Source organism: Lemur catta, chromosome 18 (assembly GCF_020740605.2).
Source record: "Lemur catta isolate mLemCat1 chromosome 18, mLemCat1.pri, whole genome shotgun sequence".
Lineage (NCBI taxonomy): Eukaryota > Metazoa > Chordata > Mammalia > Primates > Lemuridae > Lemur > Lemur catta.
In genome coordinates, this window is record NC_059145.1 from 25,944,620 (window position 1) to 25,963,317 (window position 18,698).

The 18,698-nt window shown below is 38.1% G+C and overlaps 1 protein-coding gene across 10 annotated transcripts in view; it reads left to right on the forward strand.

Moving 5' to 3' along the window:
- The window catches only part of MAGI1 (membrane associated guanylate kinase, WW and PDZ domain containing 1), a 602,084-nt gene that overhangs the window by 490,321 nt on the left and 93,065 nt on the right, over positions 1–18,698 (forward strand). For all 10 annotated transcript variants that reach the window (XM_045530900.1, XM_045530901.1, XM_045530902.1 and 7 more), the window contains exons 5-6: positions 7,653–7,854; positions 17,714–17,796. In XM_045530900.1, coding sequence (XP_045386856.1) covers positions 7,653–7,854; positions 17,714–17,796 — 285 coding nt within the window. The remainder of the gene's footprint in view (positions 1–7,652; positions 7,855–17,713; positions 17,797–18,698) is intronic.

An 18,698-nucleotide genomic window follows, 5' to 3' on the forward strand; every position in this document is an offset into this window, starting at 1 on the left:
TTTGCGACGTCTCCATCATTATAGCTACTTGCCGTGAAGTGAAAAATGAAAATATGTTTTATTAGTTTAATTTCAGTTGATGCAGTGTGGAAAGCTAGTAGCATCCTCTGATCTCATACCTTTGTAAATAGAGATGCAGTGGAAGTATATTTTGTGTCCAATTAATTAACTTATGCATATTTTACTATATGCCCTAAAAGGAGAAAAGATGGAAAGTAAAATTCAGAGATTATATGTTGCATATGCATTCTACATTATATAGCGCATATTACTGATTGCATTGTATATTTATAGCTGTATTCAGGGCTATCTACCCCAACCTTAGATATGCTATGTTTTATGAAGGATTTTCAAGGACAAGTCCTCTGGGTCAGGCCATACAGGTTGGACATTGTACAACTCCAGGGGGGGCACCATTCACAAAGGCTATAACGCATGCTCCTTGGGTTAGTACAGTGACCCGGAACCGTTTAAAAATATTTTTCCCTGTATGAGGACTTGACCTTACATAGTATCTCAAAATGTAACAACTGAATAAGATACAACTTCAGTCTAGAATGTTGTGACTTAGAAAAACATCTTGTTTCTTCTATTTTTTTCTGTACTTAAACATTTTCTTTAATATTTTAGAGTTGGAGCTATGAACAAGTTATCCATTTTTAGCATATGAGATCATCCTCTCTCGTAGTGGCCTTCTCTCACATCACCGTACTTTGGTCATGACTTGATGAGAGGTGGCACCAGTGAAGGGGGAGATTAGTGGACTCTATTTTCTCGAGTGCTTCCAAGTCTAGTGGAATATTTAGGAAAAAGTTTATTATTGTTAAGTGCTGTCTACAGCCTGTATGGGCCTCTCTGGAGTTTTAGCATTCAATAACTAAGCTCAGAAGCCTAAATTTCATCAAGATGGTAACAAAAATTTTTTTGATGACTTTGTTGTCATTGTAATAGCGTAGCCCAACCCTTTTGCAGGAAGTGTTGGGTAAAGAAAGAGGAGATTTGTTACCCTGCCTTGGCTCTTGGTAGTTGTCTTTTTGTGACCATTATGCCTGTCCTCATTCATCTGTAAAATGACTGGCTAGGATTAGCTCATTTCTGAGTTTCCCCTCCAGCCATAAGAATTTGATTCCATGAAAATTCCATTTTCTCAATTAGGCCAGTGGCTGACTTATAGTTGTAACATCTAGAAGAGATTTACCATCTTTTACATATCCTTTTACTGAAATCAGCTGATTTCACCCACTTAGGAGTATTTCATCCATTTATAGTAACCCTTACTGAAATGAAAACAGATTAGGAAAAAGTATTAACATTTCTTTTTTCAAAGACTTATACTTTATTGTCTTGATATTTTTATAAATAAAAATACCAAATCATGATACAACTCAGAAACACTGTTTCTGTGGTCACGGAAACAGAAGACCTTGTGGGTGATTGCAGCAACACAACCCTGTCAAGCAGGTTGCGTTGTCCCCCGGAAGATTGTGTGCCATTATTTATCCTCCACCTATTTAAGTAGATTTCTTGGTAGAAAGCAAGAACAAAGTAGAGGTAGTTGACTGTAGGTCTTCATGCATTTCCTCTTTCTAACTGCTATAAATCTCTGTCTCTTGAAGACATGCCTCAGAAAATCTGACCCCACAAAATCCCCACTTGAAATCCTGGCATCATAGAATAATGTGTGGGTCCAAGTCATCATTGCTAAAATCAGTCTGATTATTAGTTTCTGCACAAAACAGAAAGCCAGGTGGCAGCTGATGCTGTCAAATCCTCAAGTTCCTGTCTTAACACCACGAAGGCCAACAGGATGCACTGGGAAAGAAGTGGCCTTGAGGTATGCATGTGATGGGACCTCCTCGCTATGTACAGAGAATGTTGAGTGTCCCCTACCTTACAAAACTATACCCGTGACAGCTGACAATCTGGCATACACTAACTCATTCTGATTCTTTCAAGTAATTGACACTACTCAGTTCATGATAAGTATTTAAAGCTAGGAGTGTCACAGCATTTTGTACCCTGAGTCACTTTCAGTAGCAATCCACTTCGAACACAGAGTGACAATAGCATAATGACGTCTTGACTTCTGGTTGGGCCAGCAATGATAAAGGCATGAGCATCGTATTGAAATACAGGAATACCATGGAGCCAATAAAAATTATATTTACCAGAATATTTTTATTAACATGCTGAGGCTGCTGTTTTAGCTGCCTTTTGCTTGGGTCTTTGCAAAAGACATATCTCAACAACATGCCTGAATAACACTGGGAATGTTTGGAGGCAAAAGACAGAGAGCCCAATGGCCGAAAGCATCCTGGGAGGATTGAGGCAGAGGCTGAGCAGTGAGCACTCACCTCAAATACTCACATGGGACTGACTGCTGAACACAAAAGGCAGTCTTCTACAAATTGTGCCTAAATTATGGACCTAAACAGAGCCCTTGAGAGAAAACACTTCTTATTTGAGCTTAATGAAAGTAGACTTATACTGTAGACCAAAGCACATAGTTATTTATACAAATAAAAACCTTTGTGAAAATATTTTGTTCATTATAGACAACTTAGAAGGTATATAATAAACCACAATTGAAAAGTTAGCTAGTTCATCAATTAACACCTCCAAGAGACATGGAGAAATTATTTAATTGTGTTTCTAGGCTTTATTTCCCAGCAACTCCCCTATTGTCAAATACTAGGCTCCTGACACTTCTTTTTCACTGTTAGGCAATGAAAAAGCATTGCTTTGGAATGTCAAGAGAATTTCTGCAAGAGCTAATGTTTCTCAAGTGCAGACTATATGGCAGGCATTTTGCTAAACTTTTTGTGAATATACTAGGGAGGTCACATAGCTTGTCCAATATCACAAAGCCAGTGAGAGTCAAATCTGCCATTCCAACCCCAAAAAGTATGATTCCAAAACCTGCATGTACATCTACTGTGCTATTTGTGTTTTAAATCAATTTCATCAGCTCTATGAAACTTCAAAGATGGTCAGTGGTTTTGCACAGTGAGAGATGCACATAAAACTAAAAGCATGTATAATTTAAAATAAGCTTTGGAAAATTTTTTTTGACTTGAACTTACGTTCTTGAAGTCACCTCCAAAAACCCCCAAGAGTATGTTAAATGTGTGTGTGTGTGTGTGTGTGTGTGTGTGTGTGTGTGTGCGCGCGCGCGCACATGCTCGTAAGTTCTTGGAAGCTTCTGATTTACCCTATGAATAAAAATGTCATTCATGTTTATTTATGGTTTACAAACCATTTCTGGTACCATTTCTGGTAAACTTCCTGGAAATCATGAGAGATGAGCAACCCAGATGTTACTCTCCCAGTTTTGCAGATAATGTCATTCATGTTTATTTATGGTTTACAAACCATTTTCACGTATATCTGGTAAACTTCCTGGAAATCATGAGAGATGGGCAACCCAGATGTTACTCTCCCAGTTTTGCAGATAAGAACCCTGAGGGACAGTGCATGTTGCACCAGTGAACAATGGGAGAACCAGGCTCCCTGTCTCCCCTTCCAGTCTGGTTCCAATATTCCATTCTACCTGTCCTCTTCGGATTCATTGGCAACCTTTAGTAAGAAAGCCATAACAGTGCTCCTAAGTGTTTAGTAAATTAAATGGGAGAATTTTTAAAGTTAGAGCATGTGTGAAAGTCAAAGCCATGACTGAAACTACGAATTCTTGAGTCTGCCCTGTGTCTGCACCAGTCTCTCATCTTTGGACTTTGCATTTTCTTTCAGAGAATGAGATTGTTTAAGGTTGTGTTGAACTGGGAAGAACACATGAAAAGCATATAAAATAAAAACAAATATTTAGATACTTTTAAATAAGGTCTAGTTGCTGGAGGGATTTTTTTTTCCCTTCTGGGAAATTTAGGTTATTGAGATGTTTTCCCAGCAGGCTAATATTCCCTTTATGTAGTGTTTTAGAACACTGGCAGTACTTTTTTTAAACATGTATACCCTTAATGTTAAACTGAGTCTGTGCATGTGCTTTATGCCCATTTTACAGATCAAGAATCACATGCTCAGAAAGGTAAAGTCCCTTCCAAAGCTACACAGCTAGAAACAGAACTATGATTTGGTTTCTGGTCCAATGTCATGACCTATCCTCTTTCTACCTATTGGTAATGTTGGCAGCCTGGGGCCAGACCTGGACTGAAAACAAAAATTAATCATATAAAGTTGATGCTGCTGCTCCTGGTGGCTGACACTTAAATAATATTTACTGTGTGCTAGACACTGTCCTGAATGCCTTAGGTGAATAACCCATTTAATCCCCCTGATAACACTATGAGCTGGGTCCTGTTATTGCCCCATTTTCCAGATGAGGAAGTGAAGGCACACAGAGGTTAGGTACTTTGCCCATGTTAGTAAATGGTAAAGCCAGGATTTAAACTCTGTGTGCCTCCAGAATGAGTCAGTGCTTGTAGTCACTACGTTTCATTTTTTTGCTTGTGCCATACTGCATTATTTTTAAGGGGATTACAATTGAAAAATCGGGATAGTTTGCACAAAAATGCAGGTTTCCATCTTGTCTTGAAAAATCAGAGATCTGGCAACCGTGTGCCAGTAACTGTCTGGCACCAAGTCCCCGGCTTCCTTCAGACTGTATGGACATGCCTTCTGTGGGTCTCTGTGCACACACATCCCACTTGTGTCTTTGGCCTGACACTGGTGGACAGAGGACTTAGTAGCCTGAGACTGAGCCATTCTCTCACTCTCTGGCCCATTGGCTTCAGGGTAACACCTCTCCTAGGAGCCAAAGGTTCTAGTGATTCTGGAACATGGCAGGTTCTAATGCAGAAAGAGTGAACCCCAAGTGATATTAGGACTTTCTAAACAAGTGATTTCTCACCTCATTTTTTTCCCTTTCTTTGGAGAACTCTTTGTATCTCTATCCTCAGAGTGTGATTCTTATACCACCTAACTCTCCGTCACCTGGGTACTTTAAAAATGTACACTTTGGCCAGGCACAGTGGCTCACACCATAATCCCAGCAATTTGGGAGGCCAAGGCAGGAGGATCGCTTTAGGCCAGGAGTTTGAGAGCAGCCTGGGCAACATAGCAAGACCCTGTCTCTACAAAAAGTAAAAACTAAACAACTTAGCCGGGTGTGGTACTGCACACCTGTAGTCCTAGCTACTTAGAAGGCTGAGGCAGGAGGATCACTTGAGCCCAGGAGTTTGAGGTTACAATAAGGTATGATTGTGGCACTGTACTCCAGCCTGGGCAACAGAGTAAGAGTCTGTCTCTTAAAAAATCAAAAAATAAAAAAAAATAAAAATGCACATTTTGGAGCCTTACCCCAAACCTATTCTCTAGCCTGAAATAGGCATTTTAACAATCTGTCTGAGTAATTCTTACATATCTTAAGTATGAAAAGTATGTAGAGCTATGCCAGAAATGAATATATGTTGGCTCTTAGAGAGTTAAGGGTGAATCTTTTAATTCTTGCTGGGTTTTAAATTTATTTTGTTATTGATTATTAATTTCAAAGTGTTTTTTTTTTTCACGTTGGCTTTATTTCCTTTCTGTTCTTTCAAACTTATAGTGGTTTTATTAATCTGCACTCTTGGATGTGAGTCCTAAAACCAACTCAAATTGGTTTAAGCAGGAAGTGAATCTGGGGGCTCACGCAATTGAAAAAACAAAGGGTAGCCTTGATTTCAGACATCAAATCAGAGTCTCCGTCAGGGATATTAGGCCACTCTCTCCATCTTTCATTTCTGCCTTTCTGTACGTGGGTTTGATTTTCCAGTAGGTGTTGCCGAACTTTGTCAAGAGAGCCACCAGTACCTACAGAGTGAGGACATAGGGGATAAATAACCCCATGAGGCTACCTTTTGCTTGATAGTTCTGGCAGAACTTCACTGCCTGACATTCATTGGTTTGCCTCAGATCGTGCACCTATTCCTGAACTAATCACAAAGGCAAAAGGGGCAGAATACTCCTGATTGGCAGAGATCGTGACTTGGAGCCAGGAGTAGGTTTGAGTCCTCAGCTGGACCTGGCATGGAAAGGGTGGTTTCCAAAGGAGATCTGAGAGGTAGTACCAGAAGCAGAGGAATAGATGCAGGGCAGAGAAAGTCTACAGGCAACCTCCTCAGTGGTGGTGGCTTTTGGCAGAGGCTTGGCATGCCCTCGTCCAACTTTTGTATTTCCTTCATTCCCATGTGTGTCATTGGGAGCTACTCATCAGAGAAGGCGTTGAAAACAGCCTTTTATTACTCTTTAGTCTGCTCTCACTAAATTAGAAATGTCTACAGGAGAATTACTGTGGGAGATGGAAATCCACTACATTCCCTGATTATTATGTTTAAAGCCCCATAGAGACTCACATTTAACATCATCGGCTTCTATAAAAATTCAACTAGAATATCAACAGTGCCATTTGTGGATACTTCGATGACATCACCCCTGAAGTTTCTAGTTAATAAGAAGGGAAGAAGACTTGTGTACTCCAAGCCTTCATTTAAGACCCAAGTCAACCCAGTCCACCCATATGATACTGCGCTGGGGGTAACTATCTTGATTTTCATAGGACCATTCTCTTTACTTTTCCCAAAGAGGCTCAAATCTGACTCGAGTATAGCTGTCTCCATACTCTAAACTTTTGTATACTTTGCAGCTTAATTTACCAGTCTTTGCTCTTTGCCAGTATCTACCAAAAACATTTTAAATAATATATACAAAAATGAGTAATAATGCCACTCTGTGCTTTTGCCATGGACACTTCTTTTGCCCTCGAATGTCTTCTGAATCATGAACCAAATGATACCTGTGGAATGAGGGTACAGATCACTCTGTTTTGATGGCCTTCTTAGTTTAAGAGCCTTTAGTGTTTGAGTCATGAATTGATTTCTTCTTTGACATTTCCAAGATTGTCAGCGATCTATTATCTGGGCATGTTTTTTCTCCTCCTTTTTTTTTTTTAGTTTCAAAATATTAAGCGGGTACATGGCTTGAGTCAGGGCTGTAAATGTGTGCATCACCTGAATAGTGTTCATTGTATCTGTTAGGTGGGTCTTTACCCCTCCCATTCTCCTCCCTCCCCCTGCTTGATTTCCTATGACTTTTACTGCCCCCTGTGCACTTTTGGGCCCATCGGTTAGTCCCAATTTTATTAGAGAGTACATGTGGTGTTTTTTTTTCCATTCTTGAGAAACTTCGTTTAGAATAATGGTCTCCAGTTTCTCCCAAATTGCTGCAAAAGGCATTAATTAATCCTTTTTTAGGGCTGAATAGTACTCCATGATATACCTATACCACATTTTGTTAATCCACTCACGTATTGATGGCCACTTGGATTGATTCCACATCTTTGCGACTGTGAATTATGCTTCAATAAACGTTCGAGTGCAGGTGTCTTTTTGTTAAAATGACTTCTTTCCCTTTGGATAGATACCCAGTAGTAGGATCCTCTTCTTTTTAAGTAAAATAAATTTTGCTGATCACGTTGATGCTTTCTATTTATTTATTCACCTAAATAAAAAAGAAGTCATAGTCAGTGTCCAGGAATTAGGAAAGGATAGTACTTTTAGGAATATACATGTGTGCAGCAGTGTAGTTCTGAGGTTTGGGGTATGATTGCTGAATGCCTTTTTTTTTCTCTCCTTTCCTCCCCACCCCCCATGATTAACCAGCCGATTCTGGTGACCACGACGAGCACACTCTCCAAGAGACAACACTACCGCCTGTGAATAGTCGCCTCCTCGCTGCTCCCATCACGGACCCTTCTCAGAAGTTCCCTCAATACCTACCTCTTTCTGCAGAGGATAATTTAGGTCCTCTACCTGAGAACTGGGAGATGGCCTATACCGAAAATGGAGAAGTCTATTTTATAGAGTAAAGTATACCATATTTCTGCCTAAATTTCTCCCTCTCTTTTCCCTTCTTTCCCTCTGTCTAGCAGCTACAGATGTACATTAAGTCTAAAAGGAATGATCATTGGTGACCTACTGATATTTTTGAATAAGGTTTAACAAGCTTTGTGTAAAAAAGGTAATTAGCCCATATCATCCTACTTACTGAGTCTGAAGAGTTTGAGGAAGCATAAGGTTAATAATTTCCCTAACGTTTTAGATAGTGAAATTATGGTATAATGTATAAATAATTAGCCATTAAAAGTAGTACGCTCATTGCTTATGTTTTCTTAATTGGATATCTTAAAGTTTATTGTTGAGTTTTAAGACTTCTTTGTATATTCTGGGTATAATTCCCTTATCATATTTGTGATTTGCATGCGTTTTCTCCAAGTCTGGCTTTTCTTCTCATTATCATAATGTGTTTTTCAAAGAGCAGAAGTTCTTAATTTTGATGAAGTCTAATTTATCAGTTTTCTTTTGTAGATTGTGCTTTTGCTATAGTAGTTAAGAAATCTTTGCCTAACCCCAAATCATAAAGATTTTCTGCTATATTTCTTTTAGAAGTTTTGTAGTTTTACATTTCACATTTAGGTCTGTGATCCATTTTAAGTTAGGTTTGTTTGTTTGTTTGTTTTTTTTAACATGTTGCAAAGTGTATGGGTCAAGTTTGAGAATATATAGATGTGAAAGTCTTTCAAAATTTTAAAACTTGCTGGGTGCAGTGGCTTGTGGCTGTAGTCCCAGCTCTTGGGAGGCTAAAGCAGGAGGATTGCTTCAGCCCAGAAGTTTGAAGCTGCAGTGAGCTATGATCATGCCACTGTACTCCAGCCTGGGTGACAGAGTGAGACCCTGTCTCTAAAATAAAAAAATAATTATATAAAAACTTAAATCGTATATAGTTAAACCTTTAATAAATAATCTTTTCTGAAAAGAAACATTTGGAATCCTTCTGGAAAATCTAAGCTGATATGATTTTCCTAACCAACAGTAGTCAGTTTTTAAATGCAGTTCTTTAACTCTATTTGTTACCCTATCCTTGAGATTCACCATGTTTTTATGTACCACTAAGAAGGAAAAAGAAAATGGCCAATTATGCTATAAAACAAAATAAAAGCCCTGATTAATCTATTATGCTCACATGGATTAAAATTAAAGTTCTGCTATTAAGTGAACAATGACAAATGAGGGTATTGGGGAAGAATATATGAAGTATCTCACTTCTGTAAAATATATGCATGTATACGTACATATACTATATGTATATTTGTTTCTGTGAATATGTAGATATAGTTCTATATATAGAAAACTTCTAGAAGTATCTATTAACAGTTGGGTTTGAGTTAAGTTAGGAAGTTACTTTCTAACCACACACGTTTCCGTGGGGTTTGAAATTTCATACTTAGTGTATATTTTGTAACAAGAAAAAGCAATGAGGATAATAAAGTATAATTTTCCTAAAGACATGGGAGGGAGGGAAAAGGCTTGAGTCTCCGAACACCCTCTTTGAGAACCTACCTAGGAAGGGGTTTAAGATACATAAACCAGAGCACTTGTGTTTTCCAACAAGAGGGAGGGGACATTCCATTTTTCTGTCTTCATGTTAATGACAAATGCTTGTTAAAGAAGAGGGTAAAAGATGTAGTCTTTTCCTGGGAGTCAGCTCACCTAAAAGGTCATGTTGCTTCCATCACTTACTGGTTGTGTGACCTCAGGAACTTGAGTTTACCTCTTTGCATCTCCATTTTTCATATCTGTAAAAGGAGGACATGAATTTTATGCATCGTAAAGACTACTGTGAAAGTTAGAGGAGAGAGTGAATGTAAAATACGTGTGCTAGTACTAATTAGTGATTACTGTTGTTATTGCGTCCATTTTCATCATCATCATCTGTGGGTGTTACAGAGGAGTTTAAACATTGTGATAAAAATGGATTTCAGCTAAAGCTCGGGATTTTGTACTTAGCTTTTGCAATAAGTAGCCTTTGAAATTATGTCCATTAGTAAAGAAGAATTGTGCTATGCAAAGGAAAGGATAATAGAGGTGTTCCTGGTACAGAATAATGTGTATAATTGAAATTCTTGGAAAAGAATGTATCAGTAATTTTTCTCAAGACTGACTTGATAAATTTGAAAACAAAGTTTGGTATGTTGATGGTTATGGAATGCTGGGTGCCAAAACTGTGACTGGTTACAGGAGAGGACAGTGATTGGCCTACTTTTCATAATTTAGCTTTTAGCTGAGGTAAGGCGAATGTTTCACTATCCTAGTGTTTAATAAAAAATTATAGAAAAATGTGGCTTATGACAACTATGGGATTTGATCTGCAGCTGTCAAATTCCACAGAAGTTAAGTGATTGGATACATACTGTTTATATTTTAGCCTCAGTTACATATTCTGGTTACTGAGTTTTTATTTATCTTTCATTCTGAAAATCTTCTTAGAGTATCTTACATTGAATAGCAAGGTAAATTTCATTAGAATTGGACTTGCTTTGTTTTATGCATTTTATATATATATATATATTTTATAGTTTGAAGGAATTTTAGAAAATACTGGAAATTTAAACAAACATTAAAAAAATCAAGCATGGACTTACAAACTCTGGACATTGTGTAGAAGAAAACAAACATAAGAAGACTTTGAAAGAAGGAGCAAATGAGACACACTGGCTAGGGAGCTTGGGATCGAAGGTGGTGAGTTCTCTGAGTTTCTCTCTTTTACTTCATTTGTCCCAGACGTGGACTTAAGAAGCCAGCAGCCCAGAAACACCAATGGATGGAGACAAATAAAAGCCTGCTCTCTTAGCCAAGGATCAGGGAAGGCACGTCCCATGAGACAGAGAGCTTTTATTCAACAACCATTCTACTTCAGCCGACAACACAGAAAAACCCGTGGTCCCACGCCCACCCCCTCCAGCAGAGGTCACCTGGGGTGGTTAGACCTCCACCCCCTCGATAGGCTGTGACTAGGAGCCCAAACCTGCCTGCCGGGGTGGCGTCAGAAAAGGCTAAGTGTAGAGCCAGCACTTTGATGCAGCTAGCCAGTAAACAGCATTCCCCCTTTCCCTGCATGGATTCTGTGCAGACCACTTCAGGGGAGTCTGGACTTCCACCCCCATCTGGCAGTAAGGAGGCACCCTTCTCCCCTCCAGGTGGGGTGGTGTCAGAGAAGGTTTAGAGGAGATTGAGGATTTTCACCACCATTCGGTAGTTCAAGAGTCCCCCCTCTCCCTGTGGAGTCAGTGAGGCCAAGTTGAGAGCAATAGTGAGATACTGCCACCCCTCCCAGCCAAGCTGGTGTTAGCAAGGGCCTCCACGGAGGAACTGCCCTGCTCACCCAGCAGTGACAAAGAGCCCATTCCCTCCACAGGTGTCAACAGAAGCCAAGTGGGGACCCTACCTAGAAGTAACAGATAGCATTTCCTTTTCCTTTCTTTGAGCAGTGTTAGGAAAAACTGATAGAAAGTTGAAATAAGATCCAGAGTCCTATAGTGTAACACCTAAAATGTCCAGATTAATCAGAAAATCACTTCTTACACCAAGAACCAGGAAGATCTGAAATTGATTGAGAAAAGGCAATCAGTAGATGCCAACACTAGGATGACAAGGATGTTAGTATTAATATTACCTAACACAGATTTTAAAGCAGCCAAAAGCACTTCAACAAGCAATTATAGTTATGCTTAAAACAAATGGAAAAAATAGGAAGTTTCAGCAAAAATTAGAAAGTCTCAGCAAGGCAATAGAAGTATAAAAAATAGAAAATTTTGAACTGAAAAATACAGTAGCCAAAATAACAAGCTTAGTAGATGAATTCAACAGCAGAATGAAGTAGGGAGAGGAAAGAATTAGTGAACATGAAAATAGAAATTACCCAATCCGAACAACAGAAAATTGACTGGAGGAAAAAAAATGAACAGAGCTTCAGGGCTTTTGGAACGGTAACAAAAGATCTAGCATTTATGTCATCAGAATCCCAGGAGAAGAAAAAGTGGATGGGACTGAAAAGAGAAGTACTTTAAGAACTAGTGACTAGAAATTTCCTGAATTTGGCAAAAGAAATAAACCTAAAGATTCAAGAAGCTGGGTGAACCCAAACAGAGTTAACCCAAAGAAAACTCCTAAGATACATCATAGTCAAATTTCTGAAACTGAAAACGGAAAAACCTTGAAAGCAACAAGAGAAATGATACCTTATGTATGTGGGTAAAACAATTCAAATGAAACCACAGGGGCCAGCAGGAAGTGGTCCAGCATTTTTCTAGTGTTGGGAGAAAAAAAAAAAAAAAAAGAGGGATTAACCCAGAATTCTACCCCAATGAAAATATTCTTTAGAAATGAAGGAGGAATCAAGATATTCTTAGATGAAAGAAAAGTAAGAAAATGTGTTGCCAGCAGGCCTATCCTAAGTAAATGGCTAAATAATGTTCTCTAAACAAAAAGAAAATTCGGAAGACAAAAAAAATCTTAGAACAACAGGCAGAAGGAAAGAAGAATGGAAAGAGTAAAAATATAGGTAAATGAAATACATTTTTATTGACCTTTTGATTTTCCTTTTTCCCCCCAGTTTTACTGAGGTATAATTGATACCTCTTGAGTTTTCTGAGTGTTAAAGTGAAAATAACACTGTTTAATATGTTTCTAAAGGTATGTGGAGAGAATATTTAAGAAAATTTATTATTAATAAGGGAGGGAAAAGGGATATAAATGGAGATAAGGTTTCTATATGTCAGCTGGTAAAATAATGACACTAGGAGATTGTGATAAGATATATGTAAAAATATATTTATAAATAACATAATGTATGAATGTATAACATTATATAATACCTAAAGCAACCACTTATAAAACTGTACAAAAAGATATACTCAAGAGTACTGTAGATATATCAGAACAGAATTCTAAAATATTCATGTAACCCACAGAAAAGCTGGAAAAATAAAAGAGGAAAGAAAAATACAACAAAAAGAAAGCAATAAACAAAATGGAAGACTGAAGCCCTAACATAACAATAACTACGTTAAAAGAAGTGAACTAAATTCAGCAATTAAAAGATGGAGAATGGCAAAGTGGATTGCAAAAACATGACTCAACTGTATGCTGTCTACAAAAACTTATTTTCAAATATTACAATATAGTATGTTGAAAGTAAAGGGATGGAGAAAATATATCTTGCAAACTTTAATCAGAAGAACACAAGAGCTGCCTTATCAATATGACATAAAGTAGGAAAATCTCCAAACACTTAAAAACTAAATAACACACTTCTAAATAATCCGTAGGTCAAAGAGGAAGTCTCAAGGGAAATAAAGAAGAGGTAAATCAATTTAACTGAATGAAAATGAAAATAAAGCATATCAGAATAGGTGGGACACAGCCAAGACAGCAATGAGAGGTAAATTTATAGCACTAAACATATATATGAGAAAAGAGGAAACGTCTCCAATCAACAACGTAAACTCCCAAATCAAGAACCTAGGGGAAAAAAGAGTAAATTAAACTCCAAATAAGTAGATAAAAGGAAATAATAAAGATGAAAGCAGAAATCCATAAAATCAAGGGCACTAAAATAATGGAGAAAATCAATGAAACAAATAGCTTATTCTTCAAAAAGATTACAAAATTGAAAAACCTCTAGCAAGACTAAGAAAAAGTGAGAAAAGATGCAAATTATCAATACTAGGAATTAAACAGGAAGTTACTGCAGACCCTGAAGGCATCCAAAAGATAATAAAGTAATGCTGCCGATGAATCTACATACATAAATTTGACAATTGAGATGAAATGGACCCATTCCTCAAGAAGCACAAACTCTCATAATTTGTCCAGTATGAAATAGGTAATTGAAATAACCGTGTACCTATTAAGGAAAATGAATTTATAACTTAAAAACTCCAGAAAAAGAAATCTCCAGGCCCATATGGTTTCACGAGAGAATGCTACCCAACATTTGAAGGAGAATTAATACTATTTCTACATTATCTCCTCCAGAAAATAGAAGAGGAGGAACACTCTCCAATTATTTTTATGAAGCTAGTATTACCTTGATACCAAAACTAAACAAAGACAATACAAAAAAGACTCAAGAATCTTTAACAAAATATTAGGCAAATAGTATTCAACAATGGAGACTCTGCTGTGATTAAGTGGGAATTATTCTAGGGATGCAAAGTGGTTCACTATTCAAAAAAAATCAGTATAACCCACCATATTAAAAGGCTAAAGAAAAAGAATCACATGATCATATTACTTGATGCAAGAAAAGCATTTGACAAAATTCAGCACAGCCAGCATTATACTTACTAGTGAAAGATGAAATGCCTTCCCTGCAAGTTGGGAACAAGCCAAGGATGTCAGCTCTCACCACTCTTAATCATGCTGGAGGGTTCTAGCCAGGTTTATTAGGCAAGAAAAGGAAATAAAATCCATGTAGGTTGGAAAAGAAGAAGTAAAACTACCTGTCTTTGCAAATTACATGATTATCTGTGTAGAAAATCACAAGATGTGTACTGAAAAAACACTGTAAGTCAGTTCAGCAAGATTGCAAGATAAAAAATGAGCACACAAATATTGATTGTATTAATATATCTGTATACTAGCAACAAACAGACACCAAAATTAAAAATAAAATGTAAAGTTGCTCAAAAAAATAACACAGTCACCAATTTAACAAAACATGTATTGGATTTTCTATTCTGTGAACTACAAAATGCTGTTAAAAGAGATCAAAGAAGGCCTTAATAAATGGAGAGATAAACCCTAGTCATGGATTCATGGATTAGAAGGCTCAGAATTTTTTTTTTTTAAATTTTTATTCTTTTGAGACAGAGTCTTGCTCTGTTGCCCCGGCTAGAGTTCCGTGGTATCAACCTAGCTCATGGCGACCTCCAACTCCTGGGCTCAAGCAATCCTGCTGCCTCAGCCTCCTGAGTAGCTGGGACTAGAGGCATGTGCCACCACGCCTGGCTAATTGTTTTTCTATTTTTAGTAGAGACAGGGTCTCTTTCTTGCTCAGGCTGGTCTGAAACTCCTGAGCTCAAACGATCCCTCCTGCCTTGGCTTCCCAGAGTGCTAGGATTACAGGTGTGAGCCACTGCACCCAGCCAATATGTGCAACAGTCTTGATGATGAGAATTATGCTGAGTGAAAACACCAACCCCCAAGTATTACATACTACCATTCCATTTCTGTAACATTCTTAAAGTGACAAAATTATGAAAACGGAGAACAGATTAGTGGTTGCTAGAGATTAAGAAGAAAGTTGAGGGGAATGGTTGGAAGGGAACCAGGTGGGACCGTAAAAGGGGAACATGAGGGAAATGTTTTGTATGTTGGCTGTATTGATAACAATGTCCCCATTGTCACAGTGTACTATAGTTTTGCAAGATGTTACCATTGATAGTATCTAGGTAAAGGGCACTTGGGGTGTCTGTATTGTTTCTAACAGCTGCATGTGAATCTACAGTTATTTCGAAACAAAAGAGTTTTTTATATCTTACAATGTAGGAATAGCGTAGACCATGGATTCTGGTGCAAAACTCCCTAGGTTTGATTCCCAGTTTTGCTGTGTATCAGTAGAGTGTTCTTGGGCAAATTTCTTCACCTCCCTCTCCTCAGTTCTCTCATTTGTAAAATGAGAATAATAATTTTAATGCTAATAATACTTCCCTCATGGGGTTTTTGTAAGGATTAAATAAATTGTAATATATTAGTACAAGACTTAGGACAGGTTCTGGTAGTTGTAAGTGGTTAAATAAGTAGTGGCGCGGTGGTGATTGTTGGTACTGCCTTTTATTTGTTATTTTTCTTTTAATGCAATTGAGGTGATGTGTGCACATTTGCACATTGTTTTTCACGTCAGCCATAATATTTTTCTTTACTGATTAATAACCTTTGAATCTAAAATAAAGAACTTTGGCAATCCTCCCACCTCCTGTATTTACAATCTAAACTTCAAAATCAAATTTTTTTTTTAATTTCTTGTTTTTATATCTGGTTTATAGCCAGAACTACTGGACTTGGGGTGTTTTTCTACTCCACCCACTTAGCTGCATAGTGTGGATTAAGGGCTCAGGCAGAACTTTTTGCCAGACACCGCTTCGGGAAGCACAAAAGCTGAATGCTTCTAGCCATTCTGGTGACATTTCTAACATGATTGAAGAGGAATATCCTTGGGAATGTTTCTGTACACTTTCAGATCTTCAAGGTCCAGCTACTGTCTGTTGAAATACTTTATCTAGAATTAAACCATACCCTCCAGAAGGCAGTTGGGTGACATGTTTAGCCTATCCAGGCTTTTCCTTGGCCCAGGTTCTATTTATGATAGGTAAATTGGGGTTGCCTTCAGGGTGTCCAAAGCATAATTTAGGACCCTGTGATTAATGATGTGTACTAGTAGTTTTGAGCCATTTATGTGAACTGAGGTAGTTTCAAACTGTCATGAGCGTTCTTATGTAATATGATGAGTAAAATAGCAACCTTCTTTGTAAATTCTAGCATCCAAGATTTAAGTCATAGATAAATTTGAAATGAATTGGAATTTGCTCTTTGACAAATGTGAAGACTAAAATAAGTCTAGACAAGTTTAGACAGTACAGGCAAGCGGTGTCATTTGTAGCTCATTTTTCAAAAATAAAGCTGGTATTACATTTTAAGCTTTCAGTAATTGAATGATTATATCTTAAGTAAGCAAAAAGCCTGCCTAACACCCAAGCCATTTTATCATTCTAATCTCAGGCTGTCTTCTGGTTTGGGTCGTGATGGGCCTCAGAAAACAGTACCCCAAAATGAAGGCCTCGGAACAAGTTTTTCTATCACCTTCTCCTATCCTGTTTTCCTGCCTCTCAGTCCCATTCTCCCCTGAGGCCAGCCATAGAAACTAGCATCCCTCTTCTCCAAAGCAAGTCATAAAAGCCAGAACCCCCTTTTCCCAAAAGCCAGCCATAAAACCTAAAATTATTCTGTGTAAAAACTGACCATTAAAAAATGACCTGAGGCTGGACGCGGTGGCTCACGCCTGTAATCCTAGCACTCTGGGAGGCCGAGGTGGGAGGATTGTTTGAGCTCAGGAGTTCGAGACCAGCCTGAGCAAGAACAAGACCCCATCTTTACTAAAAGTAGAAAGAAATTAGTAAAAATAAATGTAGAAAAAATTAGCTGGGCGTGGTGGCGCATGCCTGTAGCCCCAGCTACTCGGGAGGCTGAGGCAGGAGGATCGCTTGAGCCCAGGAGTTTGAGGTTGCTGTGAGCTAGACTGACGCCATGGCACTCACTCTAGCCCAGGCAACAGAGTGAGACTCTGTCTCAAAAAAAAAAAAAAAAAAAAAGAAATGACCTGAGCTACCTTGTTGGACTGAAGATTATAAGACTTCCTTTCCAGAGAGTGCCCTGCCCATATTCAGAAGGAAGGAATGCAGCTCAGAGAGGCCAAGAAGAATCTAGACAGGCCTTGCTGGGTTTCTCCATTCAGTCTGCTAGCATTAGATTAGATCATACCCCTTTTTTTGTCCAATCATATTTCTACAAAGCATGGCTGTCCATACTTTGTTGAACCTAAGCATAAAAATAGATGCTCTATTTTGGGGTCTTGATTCTGAAGGTGCCCACGTACACACGTTAAATAAATTTATATGTCTTTTTCTCCTATTAATCAATGCCTTGTGTTAGTGATTTTTCAGCAAACCTTTAGGGGGCCAGGGGCCTTTGGTCCCTAAATTTGCCGTTAGAAAATATCTTTGCTTTGGTTGAGGTACAAATATTCAAGAATGTGTAATTATGTTATTGGGCGTTTTGCTTTATTTCCTTTCAAAAAAATTCTTGTTTTTGTTTCTGGATTGCAGCCATAACACAAAAACAACATCTTGGTTAGACCCTCGGTGCCTGAACAAGCAGCAGAAGCCTCTGGAAGAGTGTGAAGATGATGGTAAGGGAATAGGAAGGTCTTGGGTTAAGTGAGTTGGGGCTTGTTCACATGTGCAAATTTCAAAGAGTTCTAGCAAGGTCAATTGGGTTTTAACAATGTGTTTTTAAAAGGTAATCCAATTTGTGCTATGGTTTACAAAAGCAGGAGGAAAGTCGGTAGAATTGTTTCAAAAGAACGATTTGTTTACATACAGAGGAAATTGCATACTAATATCTCCATTAGAAACTGAACTTTAGCACAGTCAGAAACTGTTCAGAGAAGAACATCCTCTGCCTTCAGGAACTTGGAGAAGACTCCAGAAAGTCTCTAGGAATATAGAAACCAAAGCAGCTCTGGTCACTCTCACACCTACTGAACCCTAACGCTATGCTATAAAACCCTACAAGACCCTATGTTAGGAGAAAAAAGTCAGGATCCTTTCTTGAACTCTACATGCTTTATAACTCTATCACTTCCCCAGTCTTGGGGGCAGGAGAAGCAGATCTTGACATGTTTGGGAATCTCTGTGTACCTTAGAGTATACCCAAAATATCCGAAAAGTGTGTTCTTTCTAGAAGACAGTGAGGTGTTAACGTAAAGCCCCACTCTCTCCTTTAATCTCAGAAACGGACTAACTGGCTGTAAGAGTTTCTGTTGACACAGATTTCAGGGCTTTGGAATTAGAGGCTTTCCTCTCCCAAATGAGGAAAAAAAATTCAGACAGAACAAGTGTATCCCTTTTTAATATACTGAAGTCTATCCCAAGTTCTACCAAAATTAATTTTTGACTTGGATGAATGAAAAGGGAAATGGTTTGCTTTGGTGCTCATTATTTAATTCTGGAATTTGAATTAGTATAATTATTGAATATATTTTTACTGTAATATAACAAAACTTTACTAATTTGTCCTATAGTGCAGAAT